Genomic DNA, 19670 nt, shown 5'->3' with positions numbered 1-19670 from the left:
CTAACAATTGTCTTTCTTTTATATCTTGTCTTAATTCCTTACCTAATAAGTGAGATTCATACACCCATTAGTGTATGTTGAACAGAGTGGATCTGACCAATAGAAGAGCAGGAGGTACTGTGGGTACACAAACCAAGGCACGGAGAGGGTCATGTGTCAGGACCTAGGTGGAAGCCATATTTTGGAAGCCACATATGGAAGGACAGTGAAGAAAGTGATTATGCTGCATTGGTGGTTTGAGATGTTTCTGTAGATATTTAGATTTAAAAAAAAAAAAAAATTTGAAATTCTTTGTGAAGAAGCAAACAGCAGACTTTAACTTAAGTCCACTTTTAAAGGTTACAGGGGGAAAGTGTTTAACACGCAAAGTTAGATTTTAGGTAGAATATCCCTTGAATCACTCTTTCTCTTATTGATACAACATTCACTTTACAATTCACAATTTTTGTATTATTCCTCTTTTAACTTGTCCTTGTTGCTTATTTATTGACATATTTCCTAAACTAACTCATAATTGTTATTTCTGCTCTGATTATAATCTGGGGAAAATCTATATTGTGCTACATTTACTTTCTTTCTCCTCAATGCCAGTCCTTTGTGTGGACTACGTTCTGTTCATCGTGAGAGCTAAAATCTGCTTTATCTGGTGCTTTTAGAGGAACTTAAACATCAGAAACTGGGCCCAGGTCAGCCGGGGTCTGCAGGCTGCACAGCTCTGCTTTGTTCTGAACGCCTCTGTTCATGACAGAAATAAGTGGACAGATGGCAGAACGGAAACAGGCCAGTGAAGATTAGCCACAGCAGTGAGGCAAGATGTTTTATTAGCTTTGTTCTCATTTTGGGGTTTTTATTCATTCCAATACAATGTCCAAAAGAGTCATTGGGGGTTATTAAGATTTTACATATCACATTAAAGAAGTGGAAGGAGCAGTTTAATGAGGACATTATTGGCCATTACTTGGTAATAGAGATAAAGTTGAAAGAAAAGAAAAAGCCCATTCTGTATCAGCAGCATTCATCCTTTATCACAAGCTCCAACAGTATCAGCATCGTGGATCAATTGGATGTAGGAGTGTACGTGTGTGTTTGTGTGTGTGTCCTTGTGTGTGCAAAATGTGCTTTCCAAAGCACAATAACACACAAAGACATCTATAACATGGTTGTGTTGGAACACGTACGGTCTGGCGCAGAGCTGGTGGGGGTCACCTCAAATTGATCAGATTAAACAGATCAGTCAGAAACACAGACATGAAAGACGTTCAGAAAAAAAGAACATAATGACTTTGTTGTATTTCCGTATGAAGCAAATAAAGTCTGAATTCAATGTTGCAATTAAAGTTTCATGACGTTCTGTTCATTAGCCTTAAACACCGAACAGAACTTATTAAAATACAAGTAGTCTTGATATGCTTACAGTAAATGCTGTACAACTCAAAATCTTTTAAATCATAATAAATTATATTTTACCACCAAATGCGATTTAAAGAATTAATTTTAACCTTGCCAACATGGTAACTAATACTGTGTGAGAGGGAAAATGTGTAATTCTGGTCAGAATTTCAAGAATCAATTCCAAAGAGATTGTGAGTGTTGCTTCCAACATTTTTGAAATGTGCCACACATCAATTACTTACACCACCTTCTTGTCCCAAGCTTTGTGTAATAAGGACACTTTTTATGCTCCAAATATAAACACAAACTTCTTTCTCATCTGCAACTATTTCAGAATTCAGCAGCAAGGCCTTTGCCCAGAGATAAGAGCAGAGATCAACAGCACAGTGCTTTTTAATAATGTTTTCAGAGCGGGCATAAACAGCTCCATGGCGCAAATAAAAAAAGAATGTAACATTTGCATAGTTATCACCTTCTTGGCCATGACTGCATTTACTGCATTTTAAAGTACAGCTATCTGTTTTGCAGCTTATTATTGGGAGCAACTAATATAAATGCACACAGACACACACAGACACACACGTCTCTACAGTGCTGTTTTAATTTGTGGCATGTCAGTGCTTCTTATTCTGTGTGATCTGTCGTGCGCTTCTTTTAAGTCGCTGTGAGTTTTTAATTGTTGATCAGTGTTTGTGTTAAGTGTATTCCAACACTCCCTGCTTTTTACTGCATCAGATTGATGACTGTAAAGTCACTAACACCTATTACTGACACATTTTTCTCAACTGTTTGCACAAAGCTAAGGGTGTTTTTTTTGTTATAATATTGTGTCAGATGTGTGGAAAGGTTGGTGGGACAGTTAGGTAGATGGGTTTGCAGGATCAGAACAGTTTTAATCTTTCTTACACTTTCCTTCATGCTGATGATGGAAAGTGACAGCTGATTGAAATCAAAAGAAAGCACAAAAAACAATATGATATTTTTGGAGTAGGAGGAGGATGAACAAGACTGTGATTGAGGAGGTTAAGATGTCTTTGATTCTTGAAGCAAAGTATCATTTAAAACCTTTTTTTATTGCCAGAAAGAGGGTCGCAGTGACAATAAAACTGGTCTTTGAACAACTAGCTTCACAATTGATCCACTCAAGTGATGGTGAGTTGTTAAGGCAATCATCAAGAGGCATGAACAGCGATTGTCCAGTCCAGGGGTAGCCAACACAGTGCTCGCGAGCGCCTGGTTGCCCGCAGGGCCTTGCATTTCTAACGGACATCACTGGGAAACTGAACCATTTGAACAATGAACTGCAAGGCAAAGGTAAGACTGTCTCTGACGTGAGCAGTGCTGTAAATTCATTTAAAGCCATGATGAACATTTTCTCTGTACAGAGAAAGAAATTGCTGCACTTCCCCTCTGTGTGATCAGTGCTGAATGACAATGCTTCTGCATCTGGGGCATTGGACAGGGCTGCAGAAAAGTACTCTCACCTCATAAATAGACTTTGGCAAGAGTTTAGGTTCTGTGACTTTGACAAGCTGGAGCCATGTGTGTCATTCATTTCAAATCCTTTCACACAAGTGGACATGACATGCATTGCTTGGCAACTAAGTGCAGCATTCAGTTTGGATGCTGGTGAGGTAGAGATGGGAATTCTCACATTGCAAAGTGTCATTCACCTCAAAGCCCACCAGGGCTCACCAAACTTTTGATGCCTTGTGAACCCAGAAATGTACAACGTTGTATGCAAAGCAGCTATTTGTAAGTTATTTGTCCTATCTCCTAACTTCACTAAGAACAAACACAGAATACGCCTTACTGATGCACATCTAGCAGACTCAATCAGAGTTGCAGTGTCAAGTTCTACCCCTGATTACAGTGCACTTGTGAACAGTATGCAATGCCAAGCTAAAAGACCTTTACAGACCAATCAGGTGTTTACAGATGTTTTCTTTTGAAACATCAAAAAACAAGTTCAGGAACTTTAACTTTAAACTCTAATATTATTGGACAAAAATGTGACAAATGTGATATTGTATGACTTTCAAATGTTGAAACAGAATAATTGTTGCGATTAACAGAGAAATCATCAAACTTGCATGTTTAAATATATACTGTGTATCTGTGTTTTCCTATGGTCACTTGGTAAAACATTATTAATAATGATTGTGAGGAATTTTTAACAGTAATCAGTGAACTTAGACATTACAATGTATGTAACCTGTTAAATGCATGATATTCATTATTTAAAGGTAAACCGAGCAAATTTATATTATTCGGGATGATTATATCAAACAAGTAACCCTCACTATTACTCTCTACCCTTCAGGTAGCTCTCAGTCTCACAAAGGTTGGTGACCCCTGGTCCAGTCATGGCTTAGCAACTGTAACTAGCAGGCCTTCGTGTGTGCGTGGGATGGTACTGTAGTAATACACTCAGTACCTACCTCAAGAGCTACGAGCGCAGTGGCTAACTAGCTTACTACTTACAGTTGTAACCTAACTCTTTTTTTTTTGCCTAGGGCATGTAGGTTTGGCTTCAGTCTTTTAGCACAATATCATGTATGTAGCCATCAAGTGCACGTTTAGGACTCTTTTGCAGGGTTCTATTTTTAAAACAAGTCAGCTGGAAACATTAAAAAGTCAGCTGGGGACAGAGTTTTCAGCCAGTTGACAATGTTAACATTAATTAGCCAGCTAGCAACAGTAACTAAGGGGGGGCAGAGTTTAGTGAGTTAATCAATTATTTGCACAAAAGGATGAAAAAATTGCCTCGACCGCTGTCTCATATATGTGACTTCACATGGGTATTCTGTGAATGATCGGGCATATTGTCCTCATGTTATCAATTCCCCAGTTCACAGATGATACAGATGAGCGGGGCATTCACTATGTCTTCATTTTAACTGAGGTCAGCTCGACTGGCCTACAGCCATTCAAGTTGAACTAAACAGGAGCTTGTGGACAGGAGAGAATAGGATGTGTCTGAGGCCTTCGGCATTCTTGTTGTTGTGCTGTTGAACAGGTTTCTGCCGTGATCTCTTCTTCCTAAGCGATGATGAGGGTGAAGTGATGGCAGATGTCGATGGAGGACTATTGCGTGAGATGGGTTTTCCTGGGAGGACAGAAAGCCCAGAGAGCGTCTGTGCAGGAATGTAAAGCCTACCTACTTTGCAGTCTCCAAGCGTTTCCTCTGGGGTCCACATTGGTTTGGTTTGATTAAAATTCTGACGGCACAGTCTGAATAACTGCCTGGTCAGAACTGTTTCAGGCAAGATGTACCTTTAACATAGCAAAATATGGGGAAAAAGAAGATTGAATATTTTGTCCTCATGGGTTGGAAAGGTAACCAGTTCTAGCACAAATCAGCGAAATTGAAGATTGCATAGTTGGGATGTCTGGTGTCCAGTTCTGCAATGTGTCCCTCTGATAAGCATCCCATTGCATAATTTCTTGCCTGGGGGTGAGATGTAGATTCCAGCTGAAATTAAGGAGTGAAACTGTCTGGGAGAGGAAACCAGTTTGCAAGCTAATGACTGGTGGTTCCCTGATCATAACCTAGTAAATGTATATAGACGTTATTCACAACAAACACACACTCAGTGACCAGACAAATATAAACCCTAAGTAATGCAGTTCAATATGCTAGTTAAAGTAAAGTTTCAGAAACTACTTCAACCACTGTTGCAAGATACATTTTAATCTTTGGAAGTCAAGTATAATCAAGGAACTTAGTTTGAAGGCACCAACTGTGATTTAAAACTCCTGAGCCCAATGAAATTTCCCTTTTCACACAGTTTGATATTGTGGGAAATACACTTATTCGCTTTCTTGCAGAGAAGATTGATACCGTTCTTGTGTGTGCATGCTAAATATGAAGCTACAGCCAGAGGACAGATTGGAAAAAAGGGGAAACAGCTAGCTTGGCTTTGTCCAAAGGTAACAAAATCCACCTACCAGCACTTGTCCAAGACTCCAGTGAGTCACTGACCAAGAAATAGTCTAGCACGAAACCCCCTGTAAAACCACAACGCGCCATTTTCACACCTCACTTTTTTTACAGAATAGAGAAGATATAACATGTTAATTAGTGAGCTTTAGAAGTACTGGTAGGTGTATTTTGTAACCTATGAACAGAGTCAGGCTAGCTGTTTCCCCCATTTCCAGTCTTTATGCTAAGCTAAGCTAACCGTGGTATTGATCTTCTCGTCTAACTCTTTGTAAGAAAGCTAATAAGCATATTTCCCAAAATGCTTACAACCTATTCCTTTAAATGTCCAATTTCTTTAGAATAATAATAAGGAAGATGGACTGTGAGTATGGCAGTGCTGGGGTTGGGATACGAGTGTGCGTGCGTGCGTGCGTGCGTGTGTGTGTGGGGTAGTGTTTAAAGATGACAGGGGAGAGGAGTAACGCGAGGTGATACAGGAAAAGAAGGGATTCTATGAAAGTTCAAAGATGAAAGAGGCAGAGGGAACAAGGGATGATGGACAGTGGTTACTCTCCTTACACACACACACTCACACACAGAAGAAACAAATCAGTTTACTCACCTGCCTCTGCTGGCAGACAGCACTGAAATACAAATAACGTTTTATTTTTCAGTGATTCAATTTGATTCATAACCCAGGTGTCTGAGCATTATTCTTTTGTTTTTAGATTTAGTTTTAGAAATAGAGCAGCCAATGCACCTGTAGTAGAGGTGTCAAAATTTTACAAAAATATACAAGATACGTGAATAGATGGTCAGAATAGAGGGAGTACATACAAAACATCACTGCTTAATTGTCTCATTATTCAGTGTATGGCGATTCATAAATATTTAAAGGTAATGTAGCATTTTTAAACCTGTGCAGTCTGTCATTGTCTGCTTTTATTGGTGCTGAGTAATTCTAATAATGATTATGATAATCAGCAACATCATTACTACCAACAGCTTTGGATATGTAAGAAATGACTGGTCCCTTGACCAGAGTCCAGTCATTCGATTAATGCTACTGTTTATGAAGATTAAAACCACATTTCCCATAAGCCCCTTTGGTTGCTGCTGCAAAGCGGATGCTAGTTCTTCAGTCAAAGGGTTTCTTTACTAGTTGAAGGTGATCCCCACCCCCCACCCCCACCCCCGTGACGTTTTTGACATCTTGCAGCGCTGTGGATCAATGTTTTGATGAGCGGGCCCCATTTTGTTTGCATCTCATGCTTTAACGCACACAAGGATGCACATCTCACGGTTGACGGTTTCACACTATTCCACTGACAGTTGGGGGCAGTTACATTTTTTCAAGAAACGTGCCAGTAAAAAACAGGGAAAAAGAAGACTGTAAGCTAGCAAACGTGGATGTAAACAATGTAGGCTTGGAAATATTACAAAAATTGGATTTGTAAACTTTTTATAAGGAAGGAAAAGCATTCAATGTTTGTTAGGCCCCAAGGCCCCCAAAATTTTACAGGGTACCTTTACCGACAAATTTAGGTTAAACTTTTGACATTTTGTTCACAGTATTTATAGCAATCTCTGATTTGTATTTATTTTTTTAATTTAAATACTTTAATTAAGTGAGCTTTAAATGTGACACAGAGCAGCTTTAAGAGCAGATGTGGAAATCGATTAGCCTGAAAAATTTTAACTGGTATTACAGTAATTAGCGCACTGGGCCAGAGGCTGGCTAATGGGGAATAAACCTGGATGGGATCTACCTGGGTCTCTCCACACCAGATGAACACCAAGAGAGCAGAAGCCATACAGAATCTCAGCAACCCAGAGGGAGACGGCCAGAGGCAGAGATGAGAGAGACTCACACACAGGAGCTTTATGTATGTCTCTTAGTGTTTTCCTCAACCCTAAAAATGACGGTGAGATTGTGTTTGTATTGCAGTCTCGACTTACTGTAGCTCCCTTTATGTGTCGCTCCACAGCTCATTTCAGGGCTTAAAATCTCTGAGGTTTAAAGTCATTGCTTGGTGCTTATTTAAGGAGTTAAGATTTCTTTTTTCTTACGACCCTATAGGAGCAGTAACTTCTTATATTACTTTGCTGTCACATGCCCAGAATTGCCTCTGTGTGGTTGTATTTCTAAAGTTTGTGAGGTCATCAAAGTTTAATGCAGAGGAGGCAATCTTTTCTACACACATACAGTATATGTTTATAATGATATCATTTGAAACTACTCCAAAATCTAGTCTTTAATACAGAAAATTGTAATATTTGCACTAATGAATTAGTGTTTTGTTACACTCCTGTTTAATTTGCATTAACAGGCCGCGACTTCTGCAGTGTTTTTTTTTATCCTGCAGCTGTTGTGCAGTAATGACATCACACTCCTACTAGCCTTCCTTCGTCTAAGCTACCACTGTCGCACATTTCACACATGCACCTGTCCTGCGCCTGTCTGGGTATGCACGTGTATCTGCACTTCCAGAAATCCAATTACATCCATGAGTGGAGGTTGGCGGAAGGAACATGCACATAATGTACCAATAAAACAGTCAGACAGTCATTCATAAGCCCAAAAACAGCCCAGCTGTCTAAACATTTCACAGCTGACATTCACATGTTCATGTCTCATTATGTCAAATGATAGGATTTGCTCCACAGCATATACAGTATATGATTAAATCATGTTTTAAGGCCTTATAAGAGATTCATTTCAGTATAAGTTAATATCATGGGTTACAAGGAGGAGGCTTGGACACCACATACTGAGACAAGGTAATAAATAGTTAGAAGGTGGAGTTTAGAGACCAAGTGGGAGTTCATTTGTTCGCAAGGGTTAGATAATTCTGTAATAACCTGCAAGCAACACGGGGGCATTAAACAAAAGGCTACCTTTAGCCACGAGCACAGTGATTCATAGTGACTGCTTCTGACTGTCATCGGTTCAGCAGTAACTTTTCTTGGTTGCTTGTTCAAATTGTTGCGTTCAGTTCTGTACGAAACTAGCCCTATACAAGCACCGATTAGCTTAGCAACCACCTATTTGCCAAGTGGCCAAAACATCTATTAATGCAGCTTTAATCACTCCATAATTAGCTAATACCATATATCAGCTTTAAGTGGTGTACTTTAATGATGATGTGATTATAGTATGATATTGTCTGTTGTCCAAATGAATGATTCCAAGTGAAATGTAATTAAAAACTAAAATAAAATAAAAAGGGGTTTGCTTTATGGAGGTGAATGGTTTTGTCTGATGTAATACATAAAAAAGAACACAGTTCATGTCATTGTACATCAATTTGAGTATATTAAATATAATCCTTCATACATATGCCATATCATGATAATTTTTGATATCTGAAAAATATGTATGCATGTATGTATACAATTTGTGATATTAATTTCAGCCCCATCGCAGTCCTAACTGCAAGGACAGAAATTATATAGAAAAAAGGTTTATTACAGTGATTATTTATACTGATAGAGGTAGTAAGGCAGAGGGGAGAGATTACAGCACCACTTCCTTCTCGGTCCAGTCACCAATCCCTCCCTCTCCTAGATTTTCTTTCTTCTCTTTCTCCTCTCCGACTTCTCAAAAGTCTCTCCTGTGTCTCCTCCTCTCCACCGTCACACTGTCATCACTCCGTCTTTCGCCACTCCATCGCACACTGAAGGTTTGTGCCTGTGCTATACGCTCAGCTCCGAGCTAAAGTTTCAACTCTGAACAACAAAGGAGATGGCGAGGAAGGAAAAAGACAGTCTTGGGGGAAAATATACCTTCCTTAGAAGAGAAAAAAAAAGACAGACAAAAAGAGCAGAGAGATACTGCAATCATATTCTATAAAGCAAACTGTAGACACATGTATAAATATACTGTATATGCTGGAGGATTTCTTTTCCAGGTGGCACAAGGTACTTTCTTATCTGCTCCTCTATACATTCTTGGCAACTCTCCTCCTGCTTTTGCTTTGTTTCTCTTCCCTCTTTATTTAGCCTCTTCTGTTTGGTTTAAAACCACGATAATTTCTCCGGGGATTCCTGTGAGCCCACTGCTCTAGTGCCCAAAAAACAACTGGAACAACAGACATTAATAATTGCCCAGGGACTGAGTAATGATACTGTACACACACAAACACACGACCGAGATGAATGGAGGGTCTACTGGGTCTCTCATTAGTAAGCGGAGGTTCCTCAGGTCCAACAGTAAAGCATGATGAGTGTGTATAGAAAACAAAGATGGTAAATGGTGTGGGAGATAATGTGTATTTGTGTGATTTAAGGTTCACCAGTTCCTCAGTCTTTGCCATCTTTTAAAGTTTCCACCAAACCATTCTCCGCTCGGCCACATTGTCCAATTTTCTTGTGTAATAAAGTTTTATGTTTGTTTTTTTTTATTACATTTTTCATCATTAGGATTCCAGCCGTATCATCAATAAACACATTAGTCTGTAGTCATGCTCTTTTAGGTCCTAACACATCAGAAATAATTTATGAACTATCAACCATAAAGTGGTTGGTGTTGCAGCGGACTGTATGAATACAATATGAGGTCAATTGATATGTGTGTTTGCGAGGATCAATACGGTCGACACATGCAAGGTCTGGGCTGTATTTTCTCAAAGGGATCAAGGCCTCACGTTGTTGGAATGTCGATGACCACAAACACAAACACAGCCAAACTGATTCAGATCGATCTGTCACATCACACACACAAGGGCATGAGGGGCTGGCCAACTACATACTTATAAAGTTGCTCACTGTGTAACACAATCCGCTGCTCAGCACAGCACAGCTGGTTATATGTATGCCACATTTCGGGTTGCCATTATCAATTCATTACCGTTTAATCCGTCGAATTATTATTTTTGTTTCAATTATTAATCGTTTAGTCAATTAAAATGTCTAAAAATAGCGAAGTCTTCAGATTGCATGTGTCTGAACAGCAGTTCATATCCCAGAAATATTCCATTTGCAATGATAAACATCAGCATAGAAAAATGGCAAATCCTAGTTTGAGAGGCTGAAATCAACAAACGTTTTTTAATTTTTAGCCACACAGGTGGAATGGCTCTAGGGATACATTGGACGGTCAATTCAGAGTGAAATATCTCGACAAATCTTGGATGTATTGCCATAAAATATTTTGTGCAGACATTCGTGGTCCCCAGAGGATGAATCCTAATGACTTTGGTGTTCTTTTAACTTTTTATTTAGCGCCACCAGCAGGTCAAATTGTTCACTTATCCAGTGAAATATCAGGACATGTACTAGATGGATTATTACAGAATTTGGTACCGATGTTCATGTTTGCCAGACAATAAATCCTACGGACTTTAGTGATCCCCTGACTTTTCCTCTAGCGCCACCAGCAGGTTGATATTTTTGGTTCAGAGTAAAATATCTCAACACATATTGGATGGATTGGCATGGAATTTTGTAAAGACATTCATGTTCTCCCCAGGAACAGTTGTAGTCACGTTGGTGATTCCTTAACTTTTTATCTAGCACCATCACCAGGTCAAAATTTTAACTTGTCCAATACTTTGGTTTACGACCAAATTCCTGCAAACCTAATGGCATTCCCATCAGCCTCAGCTGTACCTTGTTTAGTGCTAATTAGCAAATGTTAGCATGCTAACATGCTAAACTAAGATGGTGACCGTGATAAACATTATACTGTACCTGCTACACATCAGCAGGTTAACATTGTCATTGCATTAGCTTTTAGCTCAAAGCGATGCTTAGCTTAGGAACAAGCTCCACTAGCAAAAGGGACCAAAACATTTCAGGGTCCATTAAAATACTTTAAGGCTAATTAATGCATTATTTGTCTCATCTTAATAACTACCTCTTATGTATCTGAGTGTTGTGTGGAACATGTCTTAGTAGTAGTCTAATTTAGTAAAAACAATACCCAGCATATCCCCTTTCAGCAGCACTCGATACTTAAGAAGATAGATAACAAAAATAACTAATGTGACCGAAAAAGGTTGATGAATAAACAGAAGAAAAGAGGTAAAAAATAATTAATTCTTTAATAAAAAATACATTTATAAATTCGGCAGCATGAACTTCTCAAACATTTCCATCAACCCAGGAGGAGAGAAACAATGAAAACCAACTGTACAGTAGGCATTTAAAATAAAACACATTCTGGGAAGCAAATACATACAAATGAGGAAGAAATGGCAAGTTGGATTGAAGGAAAACAGCAAAAACAAGATAAATGACTTAAAATAGCAGACAGTTTCTGAAGAAACAGATCTGGCAAACAAAGACTAAACAGAACAGAGTTTTCTAAGAGTCTCAACACAACAACAGGAGAATGTTGCTTTGGGTTGATCATAACACCACAAGGTTCACTTCAGTCCTTCAATACAACTACAGCAGCTTGGTATAAAGACAAACAACACATGAACAGACTGTGGAGGCGGCACTCACATCAAGTTGTCCTTATGCACTGGTTAACAATCAGCTTTATCATAGCACATCAGAAGGGAAAATGGCAAAACTGACTCTGGATCGGTGTTTAAGGACAACTTCATCCTACTCTAGGGAGGAAAACTGAGTCACCAAACACTTCATACTGAAAACGGTGTTTCCTGTGAGTTCAATTACTAGAATACATCATGACAGAGCTGAAAGCTCTTTTTACACAACTGGATGGCACTGATGGATGGACAGACTGGGAGGTTACAGGTTCTACAGCAGCCTTATTGCACACGGGAGAGAGCTTTTACTGGAGGTTGTCATCCAAAATCAGTCCTGTGCATCCTTTAGAAAGATATTCCAAACACGTGTTTTGTTCGGTTTTTAAAGCCTCTTAATTTGCCCAGGCAGATAGCAGGCTTGTTGTGGTTCCATGTTAGCTTTTTCAGAGACCATATGAAGTTTCTGCACAAACAGATTGTGCTCAGTCACATACTGGGGGTTTTGTGGACATATGGAGAGGCTGGGTGGTTTGGAGCAAAGCCAGTGTCTACATGTAGACGTAACACATTTATATGGCCAGTTGGCAAAGAGGGTTCTTTTTTTCTATAGAGAGAAGCACCGTAGGGATCATGTGTGTTGACCAGAAATTGCCTGTAAAGTATTGGGGTTTTTTTATATTTGGTTGACCACATAAATTGTGGAATGCCTTTTATTTCCTGTCCTTTTAGAGGAGTCCTCACATACTAAGTGCATCTGGAATAAAACGGGAGAACAAAAGGCAGATAGGCCCAAAAGTTTTCTATGCTAACTTAGTTTTGAACCATTCAGGGCTAAGGGCGCTACTGTGACGATACCCAGTCAGAAGATGTATTGTCACATCCAGCAGTGAGATCACCCAGTTATAAATTATTGCCCCTAAAGCTGCTGACCAAAATATCACAGTTGTGGTTTTACGTGATGATTATGGGACAGGATCTGTGCCTTGGGGCAAATTTCACTACGTTGCTGTTATTAGCTGCCAACAGAGTCTGGGCGTACACAGAAAATACCAAGCTGGCAGGAGTTTTCAGCTGATGCGCAGGAGTTCTGTGTAGGCAAAGTGCTTAGAGGGAAGGAATAAGGAAAGACTATATCTGGGGTGTAGGAAGTTTCCACTGCCAGATGAGGCAATAGGTGTTTAACTCAAGGAGTGACACATGAAAATAACTTTAAAAATGGCCTGCCCAGTAATGGACGTAGCAGTCTTCTCTTGTCTCTGAGCATTGTGTTCAAAATATATTACAATAATATATTAATATTTTGTTCACAAACACATAAATGCCTTTTTATTAAGGGTTTACTGCTTACACCCTTTGAATATAAATCAGACAGTTTTGTAGGTCTTTAAAAAACTTTGACTCTTAGCACAGAGAGTGCAGCACTGCGTCAATGCTGACTAATGTACCTCGCCAAATTATAAAACGTATTATATAGACTATTGAGGATATGAGGATTTTTTTATTTTTTTTATTGTAGAGTCCCTGCACATTTTCCCTGGACTCAACAGGCTATCAGCAGCAAACAATCTTCATAATCATATCCCCACCTTTCTTTAAACTGTAAACGGGCCAAATTATTTCCTGCACAATATGGCCTGGAAAGCTAATTTTGTTTTTACGTGCTTTTACATGGTGGATGTACAATATGATTTTTTAAAGAACTATCCGCACATACACTATACAGTATACATGGTTCACTAAATGAGATACCAGTTTTCAGTCAAACTGTACTAGTTCTTGGCATATTCTGACAAAATACAATGACCTCATGGCAAAGTATGGAGCTTTTTAGGAAGTGAATATTATGCTATTTAACTAATTTTGGCCTCTTTAGATTCACTTTCAAACTGGCTTTTTAATGCCTTTAACGAAAGAAAAGATTAAAGCATTTCTCCGCAGTTGGTCAACAGTGTAATAGCGGCAGTGAGGATACCAGCAAGTGCATCTGACGCAGTATGGTAGCACCCAGGATCTGTGACACTTTAGGGATCTGTAAGGATGACACATTTCAGGCTGACACAAGTACAGTGTCATTTTTTTTTGTCTTTGAACAACTTTAAAAAGATGGTAGATGGAGGTCTGCAATTTCTTAATACGTGCAACAATCACATATCTTTCAGACCAAAGTCAAAATGTGACCCAAAGTCTTCTTTTTTTCCCCCCAGGCTAAATTTCTTTGTCCATGTTAAGAATGACTGGAGCCATAATGAAGTTTGGTATTTTGTGCTAGTTCAGTGAAAATGTGCTTGATTCGTCCACAGTGAAATTACAGTCTTCTGATTGGAGGTGTGCCTGAAGCATAAACGGGAAGGGTCAGGAGCAGATTCATCTCCTCTGAGGATGAATTTCCACTCAGAGCTCAGCAGCTTGAGATTTCTGTCACCGTCTGCAAATATAAAGACGCTTTAGATTAGACTGAGAAAATCATGAGATGAAAAGCTAAATTCTACTAAATTAACTTGAATGATATTTATATTGTCTTGCAAGAGAGACTTCCACTTTTGAGGCTTTTAAAGTGAAATACACATTAAATTGTTCAAGCTTTAAAAAAACATTTTCAAAATATATATATTTTTCTATAGAAAAGAAAACTTTCTCAGTCTAACAGCCAAATATGATTCTTAGCCTCATTAACAGAGCAAACCAGCATTCTCATTGCATCACACTGCTGCCTGTCTCCCTACTGTATATGTCTGCCATGAACTTTTTCAGTTAACTTGCAGTTATTCATATTTGGAGGAGGGAAAATCTTTAGCAGTTATGAAACAGATTTTAATGGCATATGGAGCGAGGTGATAAGTGACTGAATTCAGTTTCCGGAAACAATGTCCAAAACTGAACATTGCCGTCACTATGACGGGCAAAATGCCACAGATGCAAGATTAAATATCCAGACCAAGTTTTAAATGTAGATCACAGGCTCTGGATGCTATATAAAGTGACAACGCTAATGTATTAAATAAGTTGGATGGATGGATAGTCAATGCTGGTCAGTAATATGAGAGTACAGTCCATTAAAAGTTGTGTGGGAAGAAATGACCCAAAGTTGAGCAAACAAAGATATAGAATACAGTACAGTACCTCTGTCTTGTTGTGGATCCATAGTTATCTAACATCTGAGTGCTGGCCACCTCCAGGTTCCAGTCACACATCTCCAGCAGCTTTAGACACTCTGACCTGCTCCTCAAACCCAAACAGAACAACTGCTCCACCTGCAGTCAGACAGACACCAAACAAAGATGAGAACAATTGTACAAAGAAGCCAGGAGTTATGGAGGGAGAAGGGATGAGATGAGACAATATAGCAGGCTCACAGGGTCAGGTACTGTACAGAAAAGAACTGCAGAATCTTTACTCCGTCAGATGCGTGTGATTGCAGCACCAGTAAGCATATTGTAACATTATTTCAGTCTTAATACAAGCTCAGTGTCTTGTTCAAACACACTTATGTTGGTCAGATTGAATCTGAGACTTTGGATTGCATTTTTCTTTATCTTCTAAACTTTGCCACCACTATTAAGGAGCACTCAAGTGTTCCCTTGTGCCCACTGCCATCTAAACACAGCTTCCATCCTGCCACAGTGGCCGCAAACACAGGCAGCTGAGAGGGCGCTGATTACTGCTGTAGACACATCAGAGTGTCTATATGTCTTTTCAACAAAGCTGCTCTTATCATATCCTGATATGAACCTATAAAGTAAAACTTACATTCAGCAACTTTAAATGACTGCCTGTTTGCAGCTATATCCTGTGCAAAAAAAAAAGGGGCTATTACAGAAAAGGACTCAAGGCCTGACCTGAGATGCGATGAACTGGATCTCTAAGGACCCTTCTGCAGCACAGCAGTCTTTACCATTGAAGACTCTGGGTCTCTTTTAGTAATTGCAGTGCTGTAACATAATCGTCCATTTTATGGGGTCTTTATATTGATGGACTAGAACCATGAAATGTTTGTTGCCCTTACTTTGTATAAAGTTTTACCAACTCAGTTTGCCTTTCAATGTGACGGTTTGCTTTTTTGTTTTGACAGTGTGAGACTTTACTAATTACTTTTTATTTGCTGCTGCGTCAAAAATATAACTGAATACATCAATAAATAATACTATTGGTAAAATAATTTAAATGAAGTATAAAAAGAAATATAAAGCTTTTGTACATCTCCTTTAACCTCCAAGCTTTCTATTATTTTTTTTTATAAAGATAAAATAAATGAAGTTTTAATTCATTTAATCAATTAATTTTCTCTTTTTTTAAATGATTAAAGATTTAAGACTTTTTATTTTTACACTTCATTATAATTATTTAACAATCTTGTTATTTATTGATGTGTTCAGTTATATTTTTGACTTGTCTGATCACCTTTTACTACATTTTGTCAGTTTCTGGGCTCTCCCTTTATAAAAACACAGCGTGAACAACAGATATAGGAAACATATGGTTTTCAATAACTGGCTGCAGTGCATTAAGCTTTTTCATAGCGTACTAATAAATGCTCTCACCTTCAGATAATGCACAGCTTTCTGGACATTCCAGTTGTGGTTCTGGAGGGCAGCTTGGCACTCCTCTATTGTCACACCATGAACTGCCTCCTGCACCTGAATCACACAACAGTAAAAGTATCTGTAGCATCCAACAACACTTATATTCCCCTGGCTCTGATTCCTCACTTGATAGGCCTCAGTACTACCATAAACAGTTGAGTTGTGTTTATCCAAATCCACCTTAAGCTAAGTCTAATTTCAGCAATAGTGACACTGCGCTCTTAGCAGCATAGTCATTGATTTTATTTATTTATTTGTACTACTGTACTATTTAAACTACTACAGCTAGTAAATGTGTATGTGTGTGTGTGTGTGTGTGTGTGTGTGTCTACTTCTTGTATTGAACTCCTCTGCAGTACAGTTTATATATGATCCCACATTGTCACTGCACCTCGTGCGGCCATAGATCTCAGTATCCACTACAAAATGCCAAGTGCCTGATCGATGTAGAGCCTTTGGTGTTTCGCAGTGATTCTGACTCCAGTTCAACCAGGTTCAATCGGTGTCAGAGTCAATTGGCCGGCAAAAAGAAACCAATCAAACTCAGGTTCCTTGTCTTTTAAATTCAATTCACAGCACAAATTAGAGAGGGATTTGCACACACACACACACACACACACACACACACACTTTTCCCTACAAGCTATGGCCAATAAAAAATACCTTCTGTTGCCCCCTTGTGTTCAGTGTACGAGCAAATGTAATATACTGTACACCATATTTCATTCAAAAGCTACATTAACTGTTAGAAAATGCAAGTTTCAGCTAAGAGGAGTCAAGCAAGCGATGTATCAAATATGCACCACACTCTATTACATCACATTTAAAGTCTTCTTATTACTTCTTAGACCAATCCAACGGGATTACCCAGATCATTGTACTGATATTTGAGCTCTTAGCTGTGTGATAATGACTTCATCTCATAATAATGGAACCATATGCTCTCATACTAGGATAGGAAACTATGAACGGATGGCTATCTAGTTTAAGGACTGTACATTTCATCTACTTTACAAAAAAGCAATCAAAGTAGCATTAAGGAGGACATGAGGTCAACTACATATTGCAGAAACTATCCCACTGCAGGGGTTTGACATCCATCATGAGAGAGACAGTGAGCAAGCTTTGCACTTTAATTACTGAAGCAATAAATAAAACCTTTCAGCACATGATATAAATCGTAAAATTATACAGTGTATTTCAAATGAGAAGTTGCAAAAGGCAATCCAAATATCTCTGACCTTACCATTTTCACCCTGTCAGCTGAGTTCCCTCCTCCGTCTGTCCTGGTGCAGGAAGCATTGACCACCGGTGCTGTCAGTCCGTCTGAACAGACGCGAGGGAGACTAACTGATGTCTTCATCCCTGATCGTGACCCACCCAGACTGCTGTTATTGTTGGAGGAGAAATTAGCCTTCAGCTCGCCTGGCTGGACAAGCCCCTGTCCCTGGGTGTGTCCCTGGAGTGTCTGGCTGCTGACCACCATGGGTCTGACAGTGGCGGTGTTAGCTTGCCGTACATGCCTTTCCTCCACACCGCTGGCAGGCAGGCTCTCTGCCTCCTTGAAGAAGCGGTCGTAGCGGTCGAGGTACGGGGGCCTCTCTGGTAGAAGGTAATAGTGGGTGTTACTGACTTTACGTCCATCACGAACGATGGGGAGGATACAGGGGCCCTTGCTGGCAGCGTCCTTTCCCTGCGCCTGGGCCTGGATCACTTTTGGTGCAGCATATTTAGGATCTGAGGCAAAGCTGTGTGTGGTAGGCATGAGTTTACCTGGAGAGGTGGAGAGGTAGGAGCCGTAGGTGTGTGTGGAGGGGCAGGAGGTAAGGGAAGCCTGCATGATGGTGGGGCTGACAGAGTAGACTCTCTGCTGGGGGGAGCCCACTACCAGGCCCATGGGGCTGGGAGTCCTGGAGCCCGGCTGGGACAAAGGGTCCCTGGGAGGGATCTGAGGTGGCTGGTCCTGGTTTGAGCCTGAGATGTCCTCTGTGGTGTCAGCTGGCGTCGGTGACAGGGAGAGATCCCTTGACCAGCGAGCAGATGTGTAGTCGCCCCTTTTTATGGGGCGAGGGGGTATGGGGACACGTGGTGGGATCTGGGGTTTGTCCTCATTGGAGAAGAGGACACTCTGCTGGTGTCCCTCCTGGGTCTGTGGAGTCTGGGGACACGAGGCTGAGCTCTGGTACGGCGAGCTTGACCGCGCAGCACTTCCAGTCGGTACATTGAGCCTTCTCATGCACTCTTGCTGGAGTTCTTGGAAGATCTCTGCTGACTGGGAAAAGGAGGTGGACAGGACCTGGTTCTGCTTGCTGGGGAGAAAGAGGTTGTCGTCCAGGCCTGATCTGTCTGGACCCCTGGAGACAAGAGCCTCACCATCCACCTTCTGTCCAGAGATGAGAGCCTCATCTGGGTTACGGACATCACTCTGCTCCTCTTCGTACTGCTGCTCCGAGCTGTTGATGGAGCTTACCTTTGTGGAGAAAGATTTACAACTTCAATACATTCTGCTATGGATCTAGGTGATATCAGAACAGCAGAGAGACATCCCATTTCTGTGACATTTTGGCATAATGTGAAATGTGCTGTATCATCTCCTACTGTACCTCCATATCGTCTTCGTCTTGGGCTACATCATCATAGGCCGGGGGTGGGGGTAATGGCCGAGCATCCCAGTCCACTACTGGTGTAGGGTGAAGGGGGCGGGGCAGCGATCTAGACGGACTCTGAGGCGGAGTCCGGTCCAGGATGTTCTCTGCTTGCAAAGCTAGCTTTGCCAGTGAAGGAATCTGAATTTCAATCACAGGGGAGGGGGAGGGGGAGGGTGCGGGCGGGGGGAACTCCTCACCAAAGTCAATGAGGGACACCTCACTGTTGAGGATGTGACCTGAGCCTGAAATCCGGCCACTCCCCTGTTTGGAAGCAGAGACCCACGCAGCGGGTTTAAGTTTTAAGCCTTTGACAGAACCTGTTTTCCGAAGTGATAATCTCTTTAGTCCTGCCGAAGTCAGATCCTCATCATCGTTTACTGGATCATAACAAGGCTCTGGAAACACAAACACACAATACATTCAGTACTTTACTGAAAAAATTTAGAGAGTGATGATACCCATGCTCTTTAGGATCTTCACACCACAAAATACAAGACACACTCCAAAAAAGTCTCCAGGTTCGAAGTTAGTCCTATAGTGCACAGCAAGGACACTGCACACCTGTTAGAGGGACACAAGGGTGGAAAGACGGAGAGACAATGATGTTAAGAAAGGAAATAAAAGTAGATGACAGAATTACTGCAAAGACAGACGAAGCAGAGACAAAAACAAATATGGGATGTAC

General features: G+C 40.4%; 1 protein-coding gene across 10 annotated transcripts in view; it reads right to left on the bottom strand.

The window, feature by feature from the left end:
- Nucleotides 1–11342: 11342 nt before the first annotated feature.
- Nucleotides 11343–19670, bottom strand: part of tnk2b (tyrosine kinase, non-receptor, 2b) — a 66514-nt gene continuing 58186 nt past the window's right edge. For all 10 annotated transcript variants that reach the window (XM_044220926.1, XM_044220931.1, XM_044220933.1 and 7 more), the window contains 5 exons: nt 18941–19380; nt 17584–18807; nt 16296–16391; nt 14878–15008; nt 11343–14182 (listed from right to left, as the gene is read on the bottom strand). In XM_044220926.1, the coding sequence (XP_044076861.1) occupies nt 14176–14182; nt 14878–15008; nt 16296–16391; nt 17584–18807; nt 18941–19380 (1898 nt within the window). In that variant the 3' untranslated portion in view covers nt 11343–14175. The remainder of the gene's footprint in view (nt 14183–14877; nt 15009–16295; nt 16392–17583; nt 18808–18940; nt 19381–19670) is intronic.

This window comes from Siniperca chuatsi, linkage group LG13, assembly GCF_020085105.1.
Source record: "Siniperca chuatsi isolate FFG_IHB_CAS linkage group LG13, ASM2008510v1, whole genome shotgun sequence".
NCBI classification, from domain to species: Eukaryota; Metazoa; Chordata; class Actinopteri; order Centrarchiformes; family Sinipercidae; genus Siniperca; species Siniperca chuatsi.
This window is presented reverse-complemented; position numbering and strand designations above follow the sequence as displayed.